The sequence below is a fragment of the Falco peregrinus genome, chromosome 16, assembly GCF_023634155.1.
Source record: "Falco peregrinus isolate bFalPer1 chromosome 16, bFalPer1.pri, whole genome shotgun sequence".
Taxonomy (NCBI): Eukaryota; Metazoa; Chordata; class Aves; order Falconiformes; family Falconidae; genus Falco; species Falco peregrinus.
Genome location: NC_073736.1, coordinates 1,712,611 through 1,739,442, shown reverse-complemented (window position 1 = coordinate 1,739,442; position 26,832 = coordinate 1,712,611). Strand labels below are relative to the sequence as shown.

The 26,832-nt window shown below is 44.5% G+C and overlaps 1 protein-coding gene across 1 annotated transcript in view; it reads left to right on the top strand.

Moving 5' to 3' along the window:
* The window catches only part of IGFN1 (immunoglobulin like and fibronectin type III domain containing 1), a 63,034-nt gene that overhangs the window by 11,942 nt on the left and 24,260 nt on the right, over positions 1-26,832 (top strand). The window contains exons 4-8 of the mRNA XM_055819672.1: positions 17,702-17,842; positions 22,551-22,619; positions 23,106-23,228; positions 25,674-25,813; positions 26,062-26,161. Of these exons, the coding sequence (XP_055675647.1) occupies positions 22,601-22,619; positions 23,106-23,228; positions 25,674-25,813; positions 26,062-26,161 (382 nt within the window). The 5' untranslated portion in view covers positions 17,702-17,842; positions 22,551-22,600. The remainder of the gene's footprint in view (positions 1-17,701; positions 17,843-22,550; positions 22,620-23,105; positions 23,229-25,673; positions 25,814-26,061; positions 26,162-26,832) is intronic.

Below are 26,832 nucleotides of genomic sequence, written 5' to 3'. Positions count from 1 at the left end.
GGGAAAAGGTGATTTCAGGCCAAGTGTTGCCTTCTGAATTAGTGAAAGCAAGGGAATCGGGTGAGGTGTAAACAAAGCTTTCTTGTGAAACTGCTCCAAGCTGAATTAGTAGGTTGACCGTGGCTGAGCTCTTTGCTTTAATGGCACAATAAATAGCTTTATTCTCCAAGGCTACTGGTTTTGCTGGGTTTTGCCTCTCCCTTCTCTTGACCCTACGGTGAGTTTGTTGAAATGAGGTTGCTGCATCTCAGCCAACCTACATTTTGGACACTCCCAGTTTGTTCAGCTGCAATCTTACTACTGCCCCTGGCAAGCCTGCCACTGAAGTCAGACACATACCAATTGCTTTGCATGTCTTCTCACTCTACTTTCTTGCTGCTTTTAGTGTCCCATCTGCCTTATATGGTTTCTTTTGGGACAATACAGGGTATTCAGTCCAGGCCAAGTTGCTGATGACAAGCTAATTAAAGATCTAGCAAGAGAGGAGCAGCCTAATGAGGGAGAAGTGGGAGGAAGGGCAGTTTGCCAGGACTCTGCTGTGACACTTGCTTAGGGGAGCTAATTGTATGTTGCAATTGATGGTTCAAGGGAGCTATTCACCACACAGAGTAGGGCAGAGTAACAGAGACCTCTTTTGATGGCATGTCCTGAAAGGCTGTGATGGGATCACAACTTCCCAGGTCCAGTTCTTCCTCTATGGTGTCACGTAAATACCTCTATCATGGAGTTACGCCGTCTTACCATGTTACAATGGGTGATCTGGAAAGTATGCTACATCTGTGGCAGTGGGGACAAAAAGCCTATAGCAGGAATGGCATCTTCTCAGGACTACTGGTGGTCATGCTGAAGGTCATGTGCTACCCAGCAGCCCTGACTGCGAGCCAGCTCACCTTCCTGCAGCGTACAGTGCACAGAGAGCAACAATCAGCGCAAAAGGGAGGTGGATTCTGGCACTGGCAGGAGCAGATGCTCTGCTGGGTCTTTTCATTAGGAAGGTGTGTGCTGGTAACTTGCAGGGTAATGCGGGGTTGGCCCAGCTCGGACTCACAGGGAGTCGGCGGCAAACGGCCAAGTCACAGCAGTGTGCTGGCGATGAGGCTGCTGACAGAGCTGCATAGCCCGACACTGGTCTCAGTGCCCCACTCGGTGTCTGCTTCTCCCACTTCATCCAAATTAGTCCAAGCAGGGCAATTCTTCACCTCTGGGGGATGCTCGAGTATGAGGAAAAGCTCGCTTATGAGTATGAAGAGGCTTTTATTTGGCTTTGCTTCCTGGCTATGCTTCCATGATGAGCTTCCTTTCTGAATGGTGTCACTGAGATTTCTGTGAATCACAACCAAATTACTGCCTCTCACCAAACATGGAAAATTAATCAGAGAGCCTCTGGATGGTCTCTGTAGCTCTGAAAGGGACTGTGGACTGTAATGCAGTTCTGTCAGGTCTTGTGTGTCTTGTCCTAAAGTCTGAAGAAAGACTTTTCTAGTAGTTGCCTCAGGAACGCTCATTTCTCAAGTTAACAAATCATGCAGTAGCTCTGTCTCCCACCTCCTCAAGAAACAGTCTGGGGATTCACGGTCCAGCAAAACGTTCTTACCCAAAAGGCACAGTACAAGTGCTGTTGTTGTTGCAGTTGTGTTTGGCACAGGCCTCTGCCAGGGAGATCTATTTGCAGGGTGAGCTCCCGTCCTTGAAGCCAAGTGCCCAGGGGTGTCAGTAGGTGTATACAGCCACATTCACACTGTCCTCCCTGCCACTGCAACCCCTCCTCACAGCTTCTAAAATTCCTCTCACCAGGGAGGTTATTTCCTTATTATTAACACCTGTTCGGGCAGGCAGATGCGTGGACCACTTACAGAGCCACTAGGACTGAAAGCTTTTATGCATAACTATATCAAGAGGTGTTAAAACTGGCCGTGTGTAATTTATAGTCTGTAGCAGGGGAGTCAGCCCACTAGACTGAGCATGCTGGAGCATTAGCTCTGCTGTCAGCTCAATTGTCAGCCGGATGCCGAAGGAGGTGGAGTGGATACTCTGGGTCACAGCTTTCCGCATTCTTGATCACAAGTCAGCAGAGTTATGAACCCTAAGACAACTGTTGTGATTCTTAGGCCCTGAAGCACTCAGCAAATCAAATCAAGTACTGTCAAGCAGGCATGCACACAAATACACACATCTACACACCAAATGATGGAAGAATCACCACTATAACTGACATAGGAGAAGACAGACACACAACAGTGGTATTTCTGCCTCTATGAAATACCAAACTATGATTTCTACCTAAAAGATGTGGAGGTCTTGCTAGCAGGTGAGAATTGGGACCTTCTATTCTAAGGGCATCACTGGCCTGGATGTTGGTAGCGCTTAAAGCTTGTGTAATGCTGGCTTGTTAGTTCAAATGAGTACACTGTCTTACTTAAAGCTTTCTTCATTGCCGTGCTGCTGGCCTGGTAGATGGGTGCCCTACCGTGCTGTGCACAAAGTTCACTATGATTTGGCTATTGGAAGAGAATGCCTGAGGGCAGGGACAACAAATTGCCAAAATAACTGTACAGCAAGTCACTCCCAAATGGCATTTACTGCAGCCAAGGGTTTCTGAGTTCAGTGTCTCCGGGCCATTTGTCCCCCCAGACTTCACTCCTGACCTTAGAAAAGACCTCTGAATCTGAGTGGCAGAAAGTTGTGTCACAGAGTTCCCATTATAAAATAAATAAACCTCTGTTAACTCTGTCAGATGCTCTGCCTTATTATTCTAACTAGGAGGCTGTATTAGTCAGATTTAATAGTTAAAAATCTCCTGATATTCCTCTTTATAGTCAGTTATTTCCATTTGTCCTTCTTTCACCTTGTCCCCCCTTTTGATATTTACTTTTGTAAGGTATTTAATAGTATTTTCCCCCCTTCTCTCTTTTGCTGGGCTGAACAAACTAACCTTATTCATTCTTTTTTAATATAGCTTGCTCTTCACTACCTTGAACAGCCCATGATGCCATCTCCATACACCTTCTTACTTAAGAAAATTGTTCCTGAATATGAACAAACAGCAGTGTTCCCCGTATTCTGGTGTAGGCCTCAAAAACTGAGATTGAAAGCTGGCACTGATATTTTTCTAACAGCAATACTTCATCAGCTTGTACTGGAATTGCACATGGAGTTTTTCTTCCACTGCTTTCACGGTAATTTCTGTTTCTGTTCCCTCTGTTCTCATGTCAGCTTTGTTGTCATAATTATCACTGTCATTATTATTGAAAACTGAGGCTTCACACATTCTCACCCTCTCAACACTGCAGAGTGAACCCATTTAATCTTCTTTTTTTGTCTAGATTTTTTCACTGTTTTAAGGAATTTGTACTATCCTACTGTGGTTGATATTTGTCACTTCTTGAACACAGCATATCCTGATTTTGAAAACAAACCAGGTTGGAAAAGGCATAAAAACTACTAAAACATCCTTTCTCAAACTCATCAGGACAAGAAACCTGACAGAATCTCTAGGTGTGAAGAAGGTGTGAAGGAAGTACGCTGGAAAATTAAGGTCACAGCAGAAAAAAAGCCCAATATTTTTTTTATATCTGTGTTCAGTGTGGAGGTCCCTACTCTTTGGTTTCTCATTTGTGAGTGTCTCCGCTGGAGCCTCTCTCAGACTGAAGTCTCAGAAAGTTATGGAACGTATAGATGAAATGAAACCAACAGATTTCAAGGACCAGATAGATTAAAATCTGCCCCAATGTAGGGATTAAATAGCTGAACTATTATCTTTACACTTAAAATTGACTTTGTACCATGCCAAAGACTTGAAGGTTAGAGTCAGGGTCCTGAGTGTAGGAACAGGCCATAATGGCCCTGGCAGGATTGGTGTTTTCATACACCCATGCAAGGTCAAAGGAACCTGATCGTGCAAGGTCTCTTACTCACTTAAGGCAGATGAAAGTAACTTGTATCCTCTCTGAGCATGCACAAATTTACTCCTTTAATAAACTAGGACTTCCTAGTTGTTAATAATAACTGATATCAGACTGTAGCACGTCAGCAATTTTTCGTAGAGCCTTAATGACAGACTTCAATGGCAAGCAAGACCATTAGAAGAGAAATGTTGCCAGGAATCCTAAATCCCTGACTCTGGCATGCTGAGGTTTGGAAGCTTCCACCCCAACCTGCTCTATGGGGGATGGTTTATCAAGATGGTTGTTGACTCTCAGAAGTTCTCTTTTCTGTATTGCTTGCCCTTCTTTCTTTATGGTCATGCCTTTGCTGATATGCCTTGTCACTCCACCTTCATCTTGATCTCTACTGTATTCATGATTGTTATCTTCTTTTAGCCCTTCACCTGTTTCCATATTTTTTAACAAAGCAAGTTCCTTCAGTTTTGCCCTAGTACTTGTACACAGAAAGTGCTTATCCAGTAAAATTGTTAATATCTCCAAGGATGGAGATATGATCTCTCTGGGCTGTTGTTCCAGAGTTTGACCACTCTCACAGGATTTTTTTTCCCTAACATCTTATTGGAACTGCTCTTGTACCTTGTGTCCGTTGTTTCTTGTGATGATAGGAGTTTGGCTCTGCCTTCGCTGTAAGCCACCCTAGGTAGCACAGGAGATTGAAATTCAGACCTACCCCATCCTTTCTTCTCCAGGCTGAAAACATCCAGCTCCTTCAGCCTGTCTGCCTCATGGGCTCTAACCCCCTACTGAACCTCCTATTTGTTGGCTTTCCACTGGACTCACTCCAGTATGTCCAGACCTTTTTTTTTTTAACTGGGGAGCCAAAACCTGTACATACTACTTCAGATGTGGCCTCAGAAAAGGAGGGGAAGAACTGCTCCTTTTGACCTGCTGGCCGTGTTCTTGCTGATGCAGCAGAGAGCACTACAGGCCTCAGCTGCTTTGTAGACTCTCACAGCTTTCCTGCCACCTTCTGACCAGGTCGGTGTGACTGGCTGCCTGGGACCTGTAGACTTCTTGCCTGATACACAATATAGGTGAGTGTTAAAGAACATTTCCTGCGTGTTCAAACAATTAAGGAACTGCTATAACTACTTGTGTTTAAAAGAGGCTTCAGTTCATTGAGACTTGTAAACTGGGACCATCCTTCTCCTTTGACCCTCTTGGTTGAGCTCAGAAATCAGCTGACATAGTTAAGCTGACAGTCATTAGATTTATATGTCCTTTGCTTCTGGCATTCTGTCCCGCTGTCTGATCTGGCAGTTTGGGTCTGTTGACCTTTGTGGCATGTGGCAAGGCCAGTATATCTTGGCTTCTGCCTCAGACGGCTGTGGCTTGTTGTTTAAGGAAGTTTATTTCTCAAGGATATGGTCATAAGTCAGCAATGCGCATGTTCTATTTTTGCAGGCATACCTAGAGAGTCAGGAAGGAGGCCAAAACCCTTCCAGAGAAGACAAACTGCAGATCTCAATGTTCTTATCAATGAGATATAAGTTCATAAGCTACAAAGAAGATACAAGTTATCCAACAGGATAAATAAAGAGAGAGGACAGGGAAAAGAAGGGCACCTGGGATATGAGATAGCCACTTAGAAGATGATGGATAGATAGGAAAATAATACACCAGGATGAAAAAGTTGAATTTTTAGTGTATTTGTATGGGACAGAGAACTAAAATTATACTTCGAAAGATGGACATGTTTTAACAAACACAAAGCCCAGAAATTGTGTCTTCATATTCTTGCAGAAGGTGAGTAGCAACAGTTAATGGTTTACTTGTTTGCTCCCTGCTTTTTAAAGCTTTCCAGAGTTTTTCTCTGTGTCTTCTTGGGCTGCTAGAAGTCTTGTTCTCTGTGCCAGATTGACGCTCCTGCATCAGCAGCCTCCCACTCTGCTGCTGTTGCCAGTTCAGAGTGTTAACACAAGTTCTTTAATATTGCCATGAAAGGAATGCTAAGGATGGCAAAGAGGAGCATCTCACTAGTGCATTCCTCCTCCCAACAAGGACTGGGGAATTGTCAGCGTGACCCAGCTGGCCCTGAGGAACCACAGGGGGTCCAAAGTTGTAGTGCCACTGAGGAATACAGGCCAGCCATCTCGGATGATACACATGTGAGGTTTCTCCTCTTCTGTGGTCCACCATGGGCTGCACAGACAGCTCCACCCCTGTATGGTCACTGTGGAAGGAATAATACCTTTGCTCTGGTTACAACCCCTTCAAAGTAGAAACACTTACTGGGTGAAAAGAGAGGAGTGAAAGTGGTGAGTGTAAAATGAGATATGCCTGAAAAATAAGCTGAATGAAGCTGAAAAGCACGAGTGGCTGAGACGATGACCCATTCACTGTCATGGTCATTGACAGCTCTGAACCATCTAGGACTCAATCTGTCAAAGTGATTGACAAGGACATGCTGGACTTTGTGAAGGCCCAAACTGCAAGCAATTTGCTTGCTGTTCAGTTTGTCTCAGAGCCACAGACTAGTTCTGTCTAAATGAAGGGTTAATCAGGGCCTTTTCGTGGGTCTTGTTTCCTTCTGCTCAGCTCCTGGCACTGATATTGTCTGCCCCAGCCACCCTTCCCAGAAGACAGTCCTCCCTCATCCATCACCCGTTCTGACACAGGACCCGACTCTTGACACCCACTCCTCCTTTCCTCTCTTCTCCTTGTCTGGCTGCGACGTATCAGCACCCCTGACATTATCCTGTCTGTTTCAGTGATGCGTCTATCCATCCGTCTGCCTTGAAAAGTGACCTGCTCACTATGTCCCTCTACCCTTCAATCAGACAGGAGCCTGCCTGTCTGCCTGACTGAGAGCAGGCAGAACGTGCTTGGTGGTGGAAAATACAGAGCACATGCAACTGAATGTCACCAAAGGCAATACATAAAAAGTACGTCCTGGAGACTGTCAGAGACTGGGATGTAAACTGGTCCACAAGATGTTGTATCATCGTCTGGTTCCTATTCGGAGGCTCTGCCTTTCCCAGGCAGTTGCAAACTTAGCTGTGTCATAGGGAGTAACATTGCAATGAGATGACAGAACTCAGTGTGAGATGTTAAAGGAGGGGAAGGTGATTTTATTTTAAAACAAAATGATTTCATTCATTCAGACTCATGCATGTACGTTATATCCCAGTGGTCTTCCCAGCATGTGGGCACCAAGACATGTGCATCCAGGTGATCCCAGTGATGTCAGGGAAGGCTTGAGGTACTGACCTATTAGTCAGGTCTGGACACTTCAAACTGAGATGTTCATTGAAAAATGAAATCTTGTATCTTCAGAAGCATTGAAGTACTGGCAGTGACTTCATCATCTAACACAGCCAAGCACTAGGCCACATGGCAGTCTGACCATCATTCTTTGATGCTCTTTACTGGGCACCTCCAGTTCTGTGCTTGTCTCATCCCTGGGTCAATGAATAACTGGCTAAAGGAGAGCCCTGTGGTTGGGGACACAGCTGGTACAGCTTCACAGCACAATGAATTGAACATCCCTAGCAAGGAACTATTTTGCTGAAGACTACGGAGACCTTCCCACAAGAGCTAGTTGCAGTTTTGATCCTAAACAGAAAGATTACTGTCTGTGATGCTTTTTAGAAAGTCAGCTTTAGTTTGAAAGGCAAAGTAATTTTTAGAAAGTCAACATTAGTGTGAAGAGCAGGTACCTCCAGGGATGAACTTGGATGAAGACCGTTGTGTAGACAGCACTGATCAATCCACTGCATATACTCGAGTGAGGAAATGGCACAAGAACCAAATTAAATTCCTTGTGGAAAGTCTTGCCATGTTGTTTAAAGTGGGATCACATAGATTCATTCTAGAGGCTGAGAGAGCATGGAAGGGAGCAGCATCTCAGTCTGAAAATTTCAGAAAAACAGAATATCCTAACAAAAATGGACTCTCCTCTTTAGTTCCAAAGTAGTGAAGAGTACGTTCAATGAAATGGTACAGTTTTTCCTGTCATATGCTGGGGAGTGAGAGGAGAGGGAGGTAAACCTCTGTACTTGACTGCCTGTCCATTGCCCGGTGCATTTTCTGCTTGCTACCTGCCCCTCCCCCTGGCTCTGCTCCCACCATCCCCTTCAGTCATGAACAGGGAAGGCGCCTGGGGCAGATGAGTGCTGCCGAGGGAATAGAGAGGTTGTTTGGGCCTAGAAGTCAGCAGAAGAGCAGAACCACCCATAGAAGAGGACAATTTAGGGAAGGCAGGGCGGGAGGGAAGGGGGAGCTGAATTTGAAGCATGGTGCTGAGCCCCTTTTGGTTGCAAGGCCTAGGCGAGCTGCTGTGTCACAGGAATAAAGTTCTGAAATCCAGGGATGGGGCTCTGAGGGCACTAATAGGCCTTAATTGCCCTGAGCATCCTCACATGGGACCCCTTCCCACACCCTCCACTTATGGCCCAGGAGCTCTACTTAAACTCAGGCCTGGGCCTTTGTCCCCCTCCTGCCCTTTGCTGTAGTTGCACCTGTATTCAGGCTGGTGCCTGAACTCCTGTGTGGATTTCCCAGGTTGACCTTGGCCTTGACTTTTTACCATCACCTCTCCGCTAGCCCGCACCAGGTGCTGGGTGAGAGCACCTGGTTAGTAAGGTACGTGCTGCTGCTGGGGCTGCCCTTTCCATTGGGGACCAGCCCAGCCCCGCCTGCTCCCCAGCATCCAGCTCTTACAGGTATTTCCCTGCTAAGGACCCTGGGCTGGCCTTGTGACTGGTAGCGAGCAGTAAAGGCCTGTGACTGTCACACACTGGGTCACTATCACGTGGGAGAACAAGTGAGAGAACTGGCTGCCACGGGGTGTTTGGGGGCAAAAAGCTCAGCTGCCTTCATGGTGTGGTAAAAGCCCTCACAAGGCCATCAGGATCCCTGCAACTGTCAGCCAAGCCAGAGTGAGAGGGTGATATCGGACCTGCCTTGGGCCAGGACCAAGGAGGCGTTTGTAGGCTGGACACTTACCGTCTTGCTTAGTGTCAGCTGGCCTGGTTTGTGCCCACAGGCAGAGGTCAGGTTACCCAGATAGCAATCAGAGCTTACAAGGGCAGGCTGCTGTCTGTCAGTGGTTCTGGGTCAGGTGAGCTCCAGTGAATCCCCTTTGGCACATACTAATTCCATTTGAAGAAGGCTGGAAGAGGTGAATGGTTTCTGACCCAGTTTGGTTATCCCTGCTGCTTAGGTTTTGGCCCATCTTTTTTTATGTGACATTACCTGGGGCATTCTCATGTCCTCCTGCTGCTATTCTGAAGATGCAGTTACTGATCTGGCGGATGTGGGTGGCTGAGGGGTGGGGAAAAGGGACGTGCAATAGTTGAAAAAGAAGCTCTGGTGGTGATGGCCCTTAGTTTGTCTTGTAGCTGAACCCCCGGGAAGGCTCTGAGTGCTTTTGGATGCTTCAGTAACTTGTCTTCTCTGCCTAACAGGTGCTCACTGCCCCTTTGGCAGAAGGCTGTAGGACAACTAAGAGGGGAGTCTGCCTTTATGCCCTGGGCCTGGGTAATTGAGGGGATCCCAGCACTTTACTTGGTAGAGTTTCTGGTTTTGAACCATACCCTCCACTTGATGTCCGGATGCTTATGCCGAGCTCCTGGCTGTTGGGTAGGTCATTCAGCTCATGGGCTTGTTCTCCACAGAAGCTGGGTACCTGAGATCAGCCTCCCTACAGGCGAGACTTCCAGTGATTACTGACACAGTGTGGCCTTTGAAGGCAATAGTGAATTGTACATGCTCAGGTGCCTGAAGGGACTGTGATGTATTGTTCTGGCTGGATGCTTGAGAGATGACAAACATAATCAAAATGGATCTTTGGTCCCTCAGAGGGATGCTTTGCTGCCAGGCTGCATCCTGGTTTGGTGTGGAGCCTGTGCTTTGGGTCTGAAGCAGTGTTGTTGTGCCTTGCTGTGGGACACTTTTGTCAAGACTACATGCTGGGAGTATGAAAATGGCTGAGATGTGACAATTTGTACAACTGTCTCTAGTGTCCATGTCCAGTTCCTTGAGACTCCATGCTTTTTGAGCATAAAGCTTGAGAAGAGCACAAAGTGGATTGTATTCTTAGTCTGTCACAGCAGAGGTTCAGGGTTCTCAGGCTTAATGCACTAGTAGGCTGTTTCCGTGTTTTATCCTCATTTGATGTAGAGGTGTGAAGGTTTTTGTGCCCTCAGTACAACTTCTAACAGACAATTTAATGACTGGGTTGCAACGTGGAAGGGGAGAGGGCCAGAACTGGTCAAGCTGACAGTGTTTTAGGATAATACTCTGTGGGAGAGTAACAAAATCTGTCTGTGTCGTAAATAAATCTGAATGGCTTATTTTGGCAAAGAATTTTCATTCCTGACAAATGCAATTTTGAGACAACCAATAACCACTTGCTAATTTGGGATGAAATTACAATTGGAATCTCACATCCTCAGGTCAGCGCGGTCATAGTATTTGGTGGGTTTCCAGTAGAGTTCTCTCACATGTCTGATAGGAAATAATATTTATGAGGGTTGTCAAAGGGAAGGGAATACCCAGGCGTACAAATTGTTGAAGTGGGTTATTGGAAAGGGATGTGTCAGGATTGCTAAGTAAAGCACATTACATAAGGCTGCCCTTTGGGTTTCTGAGGTCTGGTAACTGGGACATATTTTCAAGTCTATCATCAGACTGATTTTAGCATCTCCTGGGTTGTTAGTACTCCGCTTTTTGCAGCAGAAGACCTTTTTTCTCTTCTACCACATGAAATGGGACCTTCTATGTTTTGCTGACTGCAAGTGTGTGTAAATGTGATTCTTTGGGATGTCACCTGCACTTTATGGCTTAAATCTGTTCCAGTATAACTTCAGCAGATTGTGCGACAGCTCAAGCGCTCTCACTTACAAGAAGGATGCTTAGCTATTGATGGGCAAGGTAGGAAATCCTCAGCAGATTTCAGTTGGCCACTGTGATGTCAAGGGACTGAGAATCCAAACTCAAAAAGCTGATTAATCTGAAGTAAAAGGGTTAGGGAATGATAACCCCATTTGAGTTATCTGATTTCCTGGAAAGTACATAAAAGTACAAGCAAAACTGCTGTCCTCCTGCTACTTCATCTTCATACTTCTTGCTGTGCCTTCTTAACAATTAAGGGCTTACCGAGGCTTGGTGCACTGGAGGTATAGTTTTATGCGGGGTGCAATAGGCCCGTTGCCTGGTGTGTGTGGGTTTGCTTTCAAGTGGTTAGAAGCAAAACCTTTGAAAATTATGTTTTCCTTAGATTCTTGCATCTCCTGTTGGATGGCGCTGGACTAGCTGGTGTGATTCCAGGCTAGGTTACATCGTTGGGGCTGTGGACTTTGCCCACGTTTCAGTGCTTGAAGTGCTTCATGTACAGCCTATGCCACAAGCACATTTTATTTCTTGAAGAGGACAAGCTGCTGAACTTTATCCATCTGCTTTTTAAAAGCTCTGATGTGCTTGTGTGCACCTTCCCTCACAGTTTGTGCAGGATTGCCTTTGAGATTAGTGAGTATGGCTGACATTATCACCCAAGGTGTGACTGTCCCTGAGGTGAACAATGTGGGCAATGAAACACCAGAAATGTCTGTAGCTTGCAAACCTACGAGGGGTGGGAGCAAGGAGAGCTTTGGGTAGTCCATGGGTGCCCACTACCCTCTGCAAGCTGAGGAAACTGTGTGTGTAAACCTCTTCATCCCCTGCCTTAGGCTCTTTTATTTTGGGACTCTCTTTTGTTTTCATTAAGTTTTATCTAGATTAGCTCCAGGTGACTCTGGATAAATGTCTCCTAGCAGAAGAAGCCTTTCCTGATAAGCAGAACCTAGTCCGTACATCTGATCTCCATTTCCAGCCTGACCTAACGGTTCCTAATTGCCTGCTAATGCTTCTGAGGTACCTTTAGTTCCAAGGGGTATGCACAGCTATGCAGGTAACGGAGGCTGCTCTCAGCCATGTCACTGGAGTGCAGGCTCATGCTTTTCAACTGCAAGCTAATAAATTCTGTGAACTGGTGCTGTGAAATGTTCTGTTCATCCTTTATATTTGTAATACTAACTCTTCAAAGAGTTATTTTTAAAAGGAGCATATTTGGAGACGCCTCATCTTTAAATGTCTTGGCCACTCGACCGAAGTTAGTAACCCTAGCTGTTCTTGAGATTGGTTTCAAACCAATAAAGCTGCAGTTTCCTTTAAAACATCCAGAGCCATTCAGCTGTGTCAAAGTTTTTAATGAGTTGCTGTGAAGAGGAAACACAATCTGCAGAAAAAGCACCACTCCAATGACTTGTGAAATGGTGAAGAATTATGTTAATCTCAAATTTGTCCAGCACCATTACTGGTATGGACTGAAATAATAATGAATAGGAGGCAGGTGCATCAGGTTCCCATAAAAAAATATCATCTGGATGTCTCACAGGCTAACAGCCCTGTGACAGGCTTCACCTACCAGAGGGAGAGGGCGAGAGAGAGATTTAAGTGTGAGAGAAGGGGAGGCAGAAGGCGAGACGGAGGGAGCAGCTGAGGATCCCAAGGACCCAGTACTGATCTTACAACTGAGCACTGACAGCAGAAAGGACTGGGGGGAGCTGCAGCTTGGACAGCTGTCAGGGCAGAAGAGGACCTCTGCGGTGGCACAGGCAGGTGGGTGCTGTGTACCTGTTTCGGTAGCCGTGTTTGCTGTGAGCCAAGGTGTGTTCGAGCTCCTTGCGATCCCCTTCACAAGGCGGGAAGGGTGACTGATGGGGAGTGACAGACCCTGCTAGTTTCATGACTGCAGAAGGGGGGACACTGCAACACTTTTGTGAAAATGCAGGATTCCTGGAGCAAGGAGGGGTAAAAGGGGGGAGATGCTGTCCTTTCCACTGTGATTATTTCTGTTTTAGTTATTTCTCCATTGGATGCTGGCATAGTTTTCTGTCTCAGGATGACACTTATTTATTCCATTATTTAGTGCTGGATAAGGAGAGAGTTTGACAGAGAACAACCTTCAGAAGTAATCGGATGGCATTCCCAGCGATGGGAGTCCTCTGGCACCATGTTAACTTGGGCAGGCAAAGGTCAGGCAGGGCAGCACTAGAACAATGCCGACAATAATATTCAGGTGTCCCGCAGAGAAAGCGGGAAGGTGGTACATGCTGCGGACTCTTGGTGTTTCAGAGAGATTTTCTTACTGTTTGTTTCAGTGTCAAACTTCCTGGGTCATTAGAGCATGAAATATTAAAATAGCTTGTCATGCGAGGACTGGGCTTTTTTCATCTGTTGCCACTGAGAGGTTGGGGAAACAAATAAATAAACCAGAAGCGGGGTATTTGTTGTGTGCTCTAGTTTGAAGCAGGGCCAGGGGAGGGGGGGTCGGGGATGAGAAAAAGCCTTATAACTTGAGTCTTTTGTGGCATCTGAATAGCACAATTTTATTTATTTTTTTTTCGCTGTTTGTAGTGAGCTTTATTAACCCTCTGCATGGCCAAGGGGTGGCGTATGCAAAGTGGTTCAAATATACATAGTGAATGTATATTTAAATGTGAATAGAGAAGAAGACATTTGGCAAAGTCCAGTGGCCATATAGGGTCAAATGAAAGCGATGCAGGCATGCCTGACTTTCTATATTCATTAAAGCACACAGCGGGTTAAAATGTTGTTTTTTTCAGTATCTCAAGGAGGGGTGAAAAGTACTGGTGGGGTGGTATGTCTGGTAACATGTTGATGTTTAATCGCATCTTTGGTGAGTCTGGTAAGTGAAACCCAACACTGGCCAGCCTAGGCATTGGAGCATGTAAGAAAGTCATTAGAGCAGCTATCGTAAGGGGAAAGATATCATAGATTGGATAGAAAGAAATCATAGATCATGCTAGCAAGCCCCTCCAGTCAGTCATGGCTGCAAACAGATTAAATCGGTCCTGACCAAGGGAATAGAAGGAATTCCATGCACCGTGGGAAGCAGGGAGCTAATCTACAGTGTGAAAGCAGAGCACTGCTGCTTCTTGAATTTGTTACCCTGATTCTAATCTTTTCCTTATGCTGAGTTGCATCTCAGCGTCTGAAAGTCCAGCTAACAGCAGTGGGTCTAATCATGGCTCTGCGTGAACAGTGATGACAGACCTCAGCTTGCTGGTAGCAAAGGGGCAGAGTGGCATCTTGGGTGTGGGAGGTAAAATAACCAAGGCTTCAAGCCTTAAAATAGTCCTTTAAATTTCTTCTGGAGTGTACAACATGGATGAGCTGATGTTGAGGAACTGGGCTGAGCATGAGCTTCTTCCACTGAAATCAAAGTGAGCTGTGAGTACTCAATACTTGGTACATCACATATATTTCAAATAAAATACTATGAGTCCAGAAGACTCATTTGCGGCACCCACTTGTGTGGTGTGACTATTCCTTATCCTGGTGCAGGGCATTCTCCTGGTAAAAATAAAATGTCTTCCTGTGACCCACCGGGTCCATGGCCTGATCTGAATGATAAAATGTCCTTTTACTTATACATGACTAGCAAGATCGGTACTGTCAGACTCACCTGACTCAATGCAGTATGCTGGGTGGCGGTAGGAATGCAGGTAACTGGTAGTCTTCAGTGAATTTGGACCTTTATTCCATTTTTTATGCCCTTTCCCATCCTTGAATGAATGCAACTTTTTTTTTGTGTGTGTGCAGTGTTTATGGGGTTCTCATTGCAATTATTTCGAAGTAGCCTTTGAACCCAAGTTCTGAGCTTTGCATACCTTGACCTGTTACATATCTCTGAATATTTCTGCCCCAAAGCCTCCCTGACATCGCCTTGACCTTCAGCGCAGCGACTGACCAGACCCCCACGCTGCAGGGCAATGGTGTGGCTTGGCCAATAGACTCAAGTAAAAGACTAACTTTTGACCTTGGTCATCTGTTAGTGAACTGGAAAGTCCAGTCAGCTTTTTGGACCTACCAGGTCTTGGTTTCTTCACTTCTTGCTCTGTCTGAGCCATGTGGTGGGCACCAATTTTCTATAAGAAGAGTTGTGCCAGTGTCACTGGTCAGAATGGGTAGACTTCATATTGATATGCTGAAGAAGGGAATTGCAGGGAAAACAGAAGACAGGAATAGTGGGAATAGTCTTGTTTCCAGATAAAATATACTTTTCGATTCAGTCCTGAAATAACTGTCCTGCAGCTGTTGCTTCTTGACACTTCTTCACTGCCCTTCATTAGGGGAATGAACTTGCTTCCAGGGAAAAACGTGTCCCCTTTGCAGTGAAAGCAGTGACCGCTGCTGAATGTGCCAGGATTCATTATGACATTTTGCAGGTTTTCAGTGGTATGTGGTAGCTTATCCACTGGCATGCAGGGGTTAACAGGACTTTTGGGTGGGCGGGTGGAAAGCAAACTGTGAAATGGAAGAAGGTCAGTCTCTTGGAGGACTCTGCTCTGTCACAGATTGTTTTAAGTTGTCAGTCCATCTGTAAGAGAGGTCTCCCTGCCTTCCCCGCCAAGAAAACTGTAAAACCAGGGCTGGAAATAGGTCAAAGCCCTATCAGGTCCAGGTTCAATGGACCAGGCAGAGTTGTGGCTCTCCTGGTACTTGCTAGACCCAACTGCCTATCTAATTAGGAATTCCTCAGTTGTTCAGGCAGAGACCAACAGCTAAATTGTCATTATGTACGCATACACCAGATACTCTACAGCTATTTATTTATGAAAGTGGCATTGATGGAAATGACACATTGATAGAAATGTCTTTGATTTGAGACTAAATATCATCGGCTGTGGGCTTTCAGTGGGGAGAAAATCATTGGGAAGGGGAACAGCAGTAAGCCTTGTGCCTCTGGGATGGCTCAGGTCCTTTGCTTGAGCTAACTCTGCTACGCGGACGGCTCTTGCTGCAGTTGATGAGAGCTGAAATCAGCCTTTAGTAGAAGCTAATAAATGCTTCCTCTGGGAGCGTTCCTATGGCTTACCTGAAGTGTCGCTGTCTTTTGAGTCTTGCGTAGCAACTGGTTTTATTAAAGGTACTTAAGGCTAAGCATTTGGTCAACAAAGTAACATAACTGCTGCCCCGGACCAGTAAGACTAATGTCTGAGGAAGTGTCCTTGGGGTGATCATTGGCCAAAACAGGCAGAGAAAGGTGTTGTGGGAAACCACTGGGACACCACTAGAAAACAGTGTCTGCTCCTGAGTGCGAGGATTTTCCAGCAGCAGACGGAAAGTCCTTGTTGTCTTATTTTCTTAGTTTGTTAACTTTCAAATTGTTTATATTTGACTTTGGAATTGCTTCTACTTTTATATCACTGTGAATGTAACAAGAGATGTAGAATGGAATGATTTTAGCCCAAGCATCAGTTTGAACAATCACATTTTCCTCTATCAACATGTTTTCTTTTGCACTGGGAAGGTATAAATACGGTCACCAGCAATAACTGTCAAAAAGAAAGAAGGAATGAAGAAAATTACTCCAGAATTTCATTTTCACATTTCAAATTGTTGATTAAAATGGTGATCCCCAGCCCTGCAAAGGACAAGTTTTTGATAGCTGTTTCAGAACAGCTGACGAATCATACTGCTACCAAAACGGAAAGATCATCTTTCTAAGATTAGCAGAAACGGTGCTTTTCGTGGTTCTTCTGTCTTTGTCCTGTGTAACACGAGTCCTAGCTATAGGACCAAGTTTTTACTTTATGTTCCCTTTCCCATTAAAGACAGCTTTTAGAACTCTAATCTCCTGATAGGAAAGCAGAGGAAAACCTTGTTCTGGAGGTCAGCATGACAAAAGTAATTCCATTGCCAACTTCTGGAGCCAGAATCTCAGAGCTGAATGTGAGGATTTAGTATGGCACACAATGCAAAGGAAAAAAAGATTGTAAGTTCTCAGCCAGACACAAAGGAAAGTAGACTCCCAGACTGAGTAGGCTTTGTTGCCTGCATGTAGTGGTGCTGGGAGAAGATAGCATTTGATCCCAGACTGGCCATCTCTGTGAACATCAGGAACTAAACAGAGGTACCTTTGCTTCTAAGTCAGTTTTCTGAGTAGAGGAAGAAAGGCTTACAGGTTGCAAGGGCAGACTGGAAGCAAAAGATTTTGGGGCACTTGCACTTCTAGGGTAAACCTGTCCATGGAAGTAAGGGGCCTTCTTGCTGCTCATGGGAGCAGGGATCAGCCTGTGGCTGTGTTGGAAGGAAAGACTGTGAATTGAGATGTCTGTTTTGGCTGTAGCGGTGAAGCTGTTCTAGGAGGAACTGGATTTCTTTCAGACCTCTCAGAACAGCACAGACTGAAAGACTTTACTTATGAAGGCCAAGCCCAGGCATGGTTGCCCCATACACAAATGCAATAGTTCACCGGTTTTACTTCTCTGCTAAGCAATTATGAGATCTCCTGAGGACTCAACGACCTCTGAGAAACAGTTTATTGGTGTGTCGTACAAAACTTGGATGTACAGGTTGTCCCTTCCTTGGACAAGCCGTTGATCTGCACAAATGTTTGTCCTTCCTTGAGGTACAAAGTCTTGACCCAGCTTACACTTGGAAATCCAGCATTGCCTTGACTGATGGTCGCATCTGACCAAGTTGGCCCACTGCCTTGGTTGAGGCTTGCCAAAGGCAGTGGGGTTCAGTTGCACCTCCCCTGGTGCTGTGGGAGGCATGGGCGGGTAACGAGCCCCCTACAACTGCGCACAGCACAGTATAGAGACGCCCTGACTTGGCAGCTACTGAGCACAGACTTAGCTTCTAGGAGAGTGGAGAGGTGTGTGGGGGACAAGAACTTGTCATTTCTTTTGCCACTTAGTGACATTTACAACAGATTAATAAGGGGCGTGGCTTCTTTCATACAGATCGCTAATATCTGTGACCAAGAGACCTGTTGAACACCTATGAAGAGCTCTGTGGTCTGAGCCAACAGACAGAGCCACCGTGGTGCCAGGAGACACAGTGCTGACTTCAAGCAGGATCATCTCCGAAGTTCAACTTACAAGGTAGTGAGTTTGGTTATGTCACCGCTGAGATTTGTGTAGGGCTGATACAGAGTTGGGAGGATGAAGTGACACCTTCACTGTCACAGTAGGCATTGCTCTGGGTTGCAGTAGGTCTGAAAATTGTTGAAAATGCTCTGGGAGGAGTGGTCTCCTACAGCATACGTTGATTGCCCCAGTAAGATGGCAGGCTGTTGGAGATCTCCTGTAACTGTCCCATGGAGCTAACATAGGGCTTGTGGCCCAGGTACACTATGGTTTCTAAAGCTGTTGTTTGGTTTTTTTTTTTTATCTTGGACACATTGTTTCTTGGGACAGTAAGTAGGGATATGTTATTTTTTCTTCTGGATGTTTAGTAGAACTCTGTTGTATTTGCTCTGTTATGCTGGCTTTAAATTTATTGACTGTATGAAAATGCGCATGTAAATTATGAAAGAATTCATAGGTATGTTGTGGACATCAAAAGGAACAGACTGACCTGTTGTCGTGTGGTCATCCCATACCTGCTTCACCAAACTGACGTGAATTCACTGTCCTCTTCACCACTGTTGGGCCTTAATTGCTTTCATTCACTTAGAAAATATAGATAATGTGTCTCTCCTTCTGGCATTTTCTATCAGTGCCACTTTCATAAATAAATAGCTGTGGAGTATCTGGTGTATGCGTACGTAAATTGTGGACAGCATGAGCAATCGCTTATGTTATATTCATAATCCCTGAGGCAGAAGAGAAGATCAAGTCAAGTATAGATTTACCGAAGGGATAAGTCACACAAAATCTGATCCTTGGGCATTCCTCCCCACTCTACATAAGACCATTCATCACTGGAGTGCTTGTGACGTTCCCCCTCTGTGACCTGCTCAGAAGTTGTCATGAAGTTGCACTTCTGCAGTTGCTGGCCTTCAGTTCTGTGGTTCTAACCAAAGTCTTTGAGATTTTTCTTTAAAAATCTTCTGAAATGGGAAGACTCAAGCTCAAAATATTACTTAAAGTTAACAAATAAACAAAGCAAGCCCACCCAAAGCTAAAAGAGAAATTTTCAGTGAGAAATCCTTCTTAGTGAGTACCTGGGTTTCTGGTGTAAAGCACAGCTAGAATTTAAGACTGAGCACAATTTGGTATTTGTGTCCAACACAAAATATTTGTTGTGTTAGAACTGTCCTGATTTTTATGAATTACAAAGAGAAATAGAATGGTACATCTGTTGCCATTAATATAATCAAAAAATAAAGATGATTCAAGTCTTCTGCTGTGGTCTATGCTAATGGCTTTGTACTCCACATTTACTGTGCTTGTGCCAATGTCTGTGGTACATCCCGTGCCTCTGGACCCATCACCTCTGTCCAAACCAGTCACTGCCTGTCACTTCTTTACAAGTTTGGCTAATTTTGCCCACCAGTCTCTGCCAGCAATTATGTCACATCTTGTCTGTCTGTTCCACTGTCTGAACCTCATAAATAACTGTGTGACACCACTAGTACCTCCAAATCCTGTGAGTCCCAAATGTTTTCCTTATTCACTTAACTGATTAATGGCTCTATCACTAGTGTCCAGTCAGACTGCAAAAGGGAATGGGCTCTTGCTCTATCTCATTTGGACAGATTGATGGATAGACAAAATGAAGGGCAGATCTCCCATGCCATCAGGCTATCTGGTTTATTTTTGTAGATTAGAAATATCTACAAGTCAAGGTCTTGCTCCTGCTCTGCATTCAAAGCTGTGGAAGCTTTGCCACATCTCCAAAGAGAATGTCTCCACAGCTGAAAAGCAGGCAGACTTCTGCCTGGGCTGGGAAATAGCCCAGTCTTGGTTAGCTGGGCAAGGGTGACGCAAGGGTGAAAGGCTAGGTGGGCAAGGGTGATGTATTTTTCAGAGGAGTGAGAGTGTTGAGCTACTTCCAGCATTAGCCCTGTTGTGCTGGGGATATTGCTCAGCAGCATTTCACCTAGGGAGAAGCAGATAGCCTTTTGGAAGTATTTGTCTGTCTCTGTTGAATAGATAGCAACCTCAGTGATCATCTTAGTGTGGACACCTATGTTTCAAGCATCTGTGAGTGAAGATGTGAATTACACTGTGGTAATTTTTGGAAGGCTTTTGCTGTCTTTCATTTCTTGTAAAAATTCTGTGATTTCTCGTCTAGGATTGAACTGAAGTCAAAGAAAAACCACGGTTATTCATGTAAGAAGGGAGCAGAAATTTTAAAAGTAAGCAGGAAAGGGTCTGAATGAGTCTCTGCCAGCTGATACGTTATTTTCTGGTCCTCATTTAACATAGAAGACACTAGAAAAGGCGATGTGGTTGGATTAATTACGCTGAAGGAATGTTCTCTTGCGTATCCTGGCACTGTTATTTTAACTGTGCAATCAATGTGTGGCATTAACATGCTTCTGTCTCACTCTCCAGAAGGCAAGAATTCACAGGAGTATAAGGAGTCACAGCAGCTTATCTTTAATCCAGGTGAATTTCTGAAATAGTTAAGGCCCTGTAAACTCAGCAGGTTATGCATAGTGCATGTATGGCATATTGTACATTGAGAAGATGCATATGTGGTGTCTGTTACCACCGATGCATAGATCATCATTATTTCTTTTTTTTTAAACTACATTTGAATATGGTCATCTCTCATCTCTCAATAGGTTATAATTATGTTATGTCACACTGGACTGGGAACAACCGTATGACATGATACATTTGGTAACAAGAAAAGAGTAAGTTTCTTGATAGCTTTGGACCTGAGAATTTGGACCATGTTCCTGTTTCATTGTAGATACTCGGCAATATTGCCTAGTGTAGAGAGAAGTCATGAGGAGTAGCAAAGAAGAAATGTGAGCGTAACCTAAAAAGAGCTTAGTAGAATACTGTTGCAAGCTGATGTCAAGTCATCATGTCTGCTGAAAACTGTAATCATTAGACATTTCAGCTCAGGAGTTTAGGAAGATACAAGACTACAGAAGGCAATAGGGGATTATAATGCTCACTGTTAATACAGTTCAGTACTTTGGAGGACAAAATAAATCCATCAGAAGAGGATGATCAAGAGTCTCTGAAAAACTCTGCCATTTGCTATGCAATGCCCTGCCCGGTGCAGGGCAGGGTGCCCTGGAATCATCGTATTTTCCTTTCACTTTTCCATCTTTTCCCTCCCACAAGCTGTTTGTTCCCTTCACTTGCAATTTTTAAAACATCTGCGAATGGTTTTCAGAAGTGACTATGTGATACGCCAAAATATCAGCACACGGAAGCTGGAGCACTGAAATGTAAAACTCTTGTTTTGGTGTATAGCAGCAAAAGTCACCCACACCAGACAGGGAGGTGACATAGAGGACTTGGCTGTCATTTGCACAGTCCCATCTATCATTTCCCATTTCTGTTGTTTCATGTGCATTTCCACTGAAGCCAGTGAGGCTAACAGAATGATTTTCCAAGTAATCAATTATTTATGAGATTTGTATAGTCTGCAGAGCCCTAAAATAAGGTTTGTGTTAAGGGCAACAGTGGAGCCAGTGATTTGTTGTGGAGAGATGTCTACGTTCCTGTTTGCCACTGCCGATTAACAGAAAAACAAAGTTTATCCTTTTGGTTCAGAATTTGACCCAGAAGTGCTGTGAGTTACACTTTCTTTGGCCTATCTATGGGACATGCGACACAAATGATTTTTGTTAGCTTAGTTGTCTTTTACCCTTAGCTGAAACCAAGTGTCATACAACTAATGCAACTCCAAGCTAAGCATATAACAAGGGGATGTTGGGGTCCTAGTTTTCATCCAGTATAGTGTGGCAATATTAGATTGGATGAATGGCTGATATAGGGAACAGAATTAAAACCATGGGTGTGCTGACAGAGTCCATCTGCCTTTTAAAACTGTTGAAAGTTGCATGTTCTTCTGTGACTGTGTTGACTGAAGGAGTGCAGAGGGTAAACAGAGAGACAGCATTAATCCCACATGGGAATCTAATCTAATTGCTCTTTCAGAGCTTCAGTAACTCTATAGTTCCCGAGCATCTCTCATATGACAAGGAATCTGCCTTCACAGTTCACTTGCAAGATAGTGATGTGTTACATTACATGTTGTCCAATTTCTAAATACAGGGAAAGAGACACCTTTAGCAGGAGGTCACATGAGTGATCTATAACAATAGCTAGTTAATGCCAAGTTCACACTTCACTATTTCCTTCTAAAGTAGGTAGTAGCTTATAGTCTGCTCTCAGGTCTGTTGCTAATTTAAACAAGCTAATTTAGATCAGGATGTGCTTCTGCTTCATGCCCCAGTTTAGACATCCATTTCTGTGGCTTTCTTCTCAGCAACTGCTCTTGTCATCCATCAGAACTCACCACGTGAGTGCCATGTGGTGTAATATTTGCCTGAAATATGAGAGGAGGTCTTTGGAGGCAAGCCAGATGACATGGAAATGGAAGAGGTGACAGAGGGATGCTGTTAGATGCATACGTTTTCCATTTAGCCCTGCTAGCCATTTCGTACCTGGTTTGCATTGGTTCAGAACTGTGTCATGATGTGTTTTGGAAAGGCATACCACGGTGTGTTGATTGGCAGGCCTTTTTCAACTTGGCTGCTAGGATGTGGCAAGTGAGGAAGAGCAAACTGTATCATAGAAGTGAGCAGTATTAATGTCTGACAGAAGTGAGCAGTATTAATGTCTGACATTTTCCTTGTGATCTGCGAATAAATGAAATGATTTGTCTTTTTCACAGGAGAACCTGTAGTCTGTTTGTGCTGACCATAGGCAGCTGTGTAAAGCACCATGACAAGCCATCAGGCAGGTGAGAGAATAAACACAGCAATGAAAACCGGGGTACCCCTGAGAAAAAGCCCAACTTGCTTTTCTTGTTTGGTAGGTAGGTATCTGTCTTTCACCACCACAAGGAGAGATACCAGTAACTGGCCCATCAGGTTCTGCTGACCTTTGCAATAGTGTCTTTGTCATGTCAGATTCGGAAGTTTTATTTGGAACAATAACAGAACATAAAGCATTCTCTATCCAGGTCGCCACTAGACCTGTAAGCCGATGTGGCCCTGGATTGTGATCTCTCTTTCAGATTTTCCCATTGGGCCCTAGCTTGGCAATGAATCAGCACAACATCACAGACTAACGCTCCAGCCTTTGGACACGCTTACAGCCTGTAGTACTAGAATGCAGGTGTCCTTTACAGCAGGAACAGCTACTGTTCCACAGAGGCAATGCAGATTGAGAGAGTTTCTAAAGGACAAATTATCTTAACTGAATGTATTTTTCCTTGCCTTCCTAGTAAGATCCTTCAAGAAATCTTCCATCCCAGGAGTTGTTATAACCCAGTTTGTGGATGATATTCCAAAAGGATGCAGCACACCTGACTTTGAGCGGAAACCCGTCACTCTGACATTGCAGGAAGGTGAGATTCTTGAAGAGCAGTCAAAGCCACAGACCATCTCACCTTCATTAAGCAATTATCATAATTAAAGGAAGCTAGTCTCTAAGGAGATTTGACTATACCAGAAAAAAGTGTTGTGTGGCCAAAGTCTTTGTTGTACTGATGAAAATGCCATCAGTACTGATAGAGGTATTCCGAGTTTTCGCTAGCATATGCAAGATCAAAATCTGGCTCCTAATGTGTACAACAATTCCTGTGAATTCTGCAGGAAGCTCTCCAAGTATTTCACAGCAAAAGATTAAGGACATGGAAAAAGTCGGTTTTTCCTGTTGAACTAACTACTATAGAGTGTTCAGCACCAAAATTAACTGCTTTTTGAAGTAAGATATACTGACTGCAGATGCTGTTTAGGCTGTACTTCAAGAAGCAGTATGGATCGTTAGAGTACAGAGAAGGCAACTAACGAACACCCTGGCTTTCAGTGTCGTTACGCCCATCGGTTGATTTTCACGAGCCATTGAGATTTTATGAAGGAGCGCAGTGGCCTCTAGTGGTACCTTCCTCCTCCTCCACCTTCCTCCCATTGCACGTTTCAGGCATGAACCAGGGCGGTTTGGTCAGCCATCCTGCCTAAATTTCTCAAGTTATTTCATTTGCAGTAGGTTCCTCGTAGTTCACATACAAGATGTTAGGGCCTCCAGGCTGGTCACTGTGAACTGAATTCAGTGGCTGTGCAGAGGCACGAGTGTCTCTGTATCACCGTTGCCCCATTGCATTCAGTGCCTGGATTAGCTGATACTCCTAGCTGTGGACTTGTGTCCTGTGACAGATGGCAAGGATAGGAATTTGCAGCCAGAATGCCTAAAATTTGGCAAAGGTATAATCAGTTGGAAACAACCTTAATATTAGATAGTACCGCAAGCTCAGAAATAGTTGGAAGATGTCTTTTGATAAGAATCTGTTGGCAGGAGCTTGCTGCATCAATTAAGTTTTTTGGTGTTGACTGCAGAAGGGTGTGGGAAATATTGCAAGACTTTCTGGGGAGAATTTTTAACAGTGTTGGTCACCTGAAGACCAAAACTATTGCATAAGAAAGATAGTAATCGTTTCCACCCTGAGCTACATCCCCAGTCACAACTCATCTCCGTTCCTATTGCCCTGTGACACTCCCACTTACCTACATGAGTCATTTCTGTGTTTTGTTTCATATTGTTTCCTATGTCTTTGAAGCCTTTTGGGAAAAAAAAAAAAAAAGGTTTGTACTAGGCAGTGGTAAAGCGGTTAGAGGTTTCTGTGGTCAGCTGCAGTGTACTCGGGTTCTTAGGAAGCAGAGGTGAATGAGAGAGCTCACAGGTAAACCCCATCCACTTCTCCCTTCCTTGCCTCTTTGAGTAGCTGAGCCTGGTGTGTTTGGGGTGCAAGGTGGTGCTAAGCTAGCAGACAAGGAAGATATTCCAGACAGAAGACATGTAGGGAGTCATGGGGAAACACCCTAATCTGCATGGGTCTTCCCAGTTGTGGTACAGTGTTGTCTGTTAAGAATGGGTTTTCTGAAGTGTGCAGAGGGGGTATTTTCTGGTTTCCACCTCCTAATAAATCCAAATTTATCCAGATGAAAAAGAGACCAGGAGCTGCAACTATTTACAGGTGAACTTTACCGGTGACTGTAGAGACAGGGGACTCCAGCACACTAAGTCCTTTGTTATTTAGCATCCAGCCCAGCATGGTCACAGCAAAGAAAATAGTCTGAAGGAATGGAGAGGCAATGGGAACTTTAGGGGAATATATGCGTGACGAGAATGGATCTGGGCATTTCATGGCGGTGGCACAAGTAGTTCATACAAGTAGCCAGAAGCAAGTCTAGGCTGAACTTGCTATAGCACCACTGATTTCAGAGACTCACAGGATGTTAGCAGCCACGTCTGGCAGGCTAACACCACATTTTAAGGACTTTTTATGGTTGAATACAGGCAAACCCTGACATTACTGGTGTGGGGAAAGGTAGCCCAGCCTGGACTTGAGCTAATAACTGCTTGCTTTTTGACCCTGCCCAAGTATTGAGGGAGGTCAAAGTCAAACCAAGATACCAAAATGCTGCTCTCTTGGGTACATGATTTCTCTTAGCCACATGGCTGTGCAATAAAAACGTAGGCAAAGGCCATACATGTCAGTGGTGAATTTTGAAGTTAGTTTTCAAGTAATCTCTTTGAAAGACAGTGAGTTAGGATGGAGATTATGGCAGATGTCTCACAGTAATTTGGGCATTCAATGCAACTTAAATTGGTAATTTGGGCATCTTTTACAGAGAAAACAAAAAGATTTAATTATTTTTGAAGAATGTTTCTGCCTAAAACAAAACAGATGTCTCACTCTGGAGATCAGTCTGTTGACAAAATAAGGGGCCTGACATGAAAGTGCTTACATTCAAGCTGTCTTAAATAATTAATTTCTTGTCTCTTTTCAAAGGTAAAAATGCCATTTTCAGAGCTGTCGTCAAAGGTGTCCCAACCCCTGACGTGAAATGGACACGTATGCGAGGAGGAATGGATGATCCTGCCAAATACGAAACATTCTTCAATAACATTACAAATGAATTCATTCTGCAGGTAAAGATCAAATATTTCAGACAGGACTCATGGAACCAAGAGTGCAATGGAAAGGAAAAACCTGCAGTGGGCTGATACAGATGTCAGCAGGTCTGAGAACACAAAGATAAGCAAACTAAGCTTTTTAGATCATTCTGAGAACAGAAGAAAGATCTGAGATGTCATTTAGTAGCTGTTTTATTAGAAGCTGAAGGTGTGTGAGCTGAACCACGGCACTTGTGAGCTTTTACTGTGTTCCTCTTTTTAAGATAAACCAACTGACTACAGATGACAGTGATTTGTATCGTTGCTGTGCTGTGAATGAATATGGGGAAGCTGCATGCTCTGCCGGCCTCAGGATCATACAAGGTAGGATTGCCAGGTTCTGTCCTCCAGAGATCCTGTGGTCCCAAGCAGTTTGCTTTGCTGTCCTCTGGGGGTGGGTGCCCAGAGCATTGTCTAAGTATCCTTGCTGTGAAGGTCTGTTTTTCCCCTCACTGGGGACTGGAGGTCTCCTGTGACTCCCCTCATGTTAGTGGCTCCATGACAGTATGAACCTTAAGGCAAGGGAGAAGAAATTGTGGGCACTGCACTGGACCATAGTCAGACACTCTGGATTTAGTGTTGAATTGGCTGAATAATTGCTTCATGATGTTGAACAAATCAGTATTTTGGAAGGGATTCATCCCACTTCAGACATCTGTGGTGTCCACCTGACCTAGTCCCCTGCTTCCCTTTATATTCAGTGGAGAGAAATGAGGACTTTGTGGGTACGATATAACGGAACTATTCTTGGAATCTACTTGAGTAGGAGGTGAACTATGTTGGAAGCATCCGTTTCACCTCTGTGCCTGTAACGTAAGCTTAGAAGGAAACTATCTGTGTTTGGCCAGATAATCCTTGCACCTTGGCTCCCCATCTCTAAAACAAGATGTTAATATTTCATACCATTGCTTAAACTATAAGCTTCATAGGGCAGAAAATTTCCTCCACTGTGGAGAGTATCCAGTAAGCACAGAGTTGGTTGTTATAGAAATATT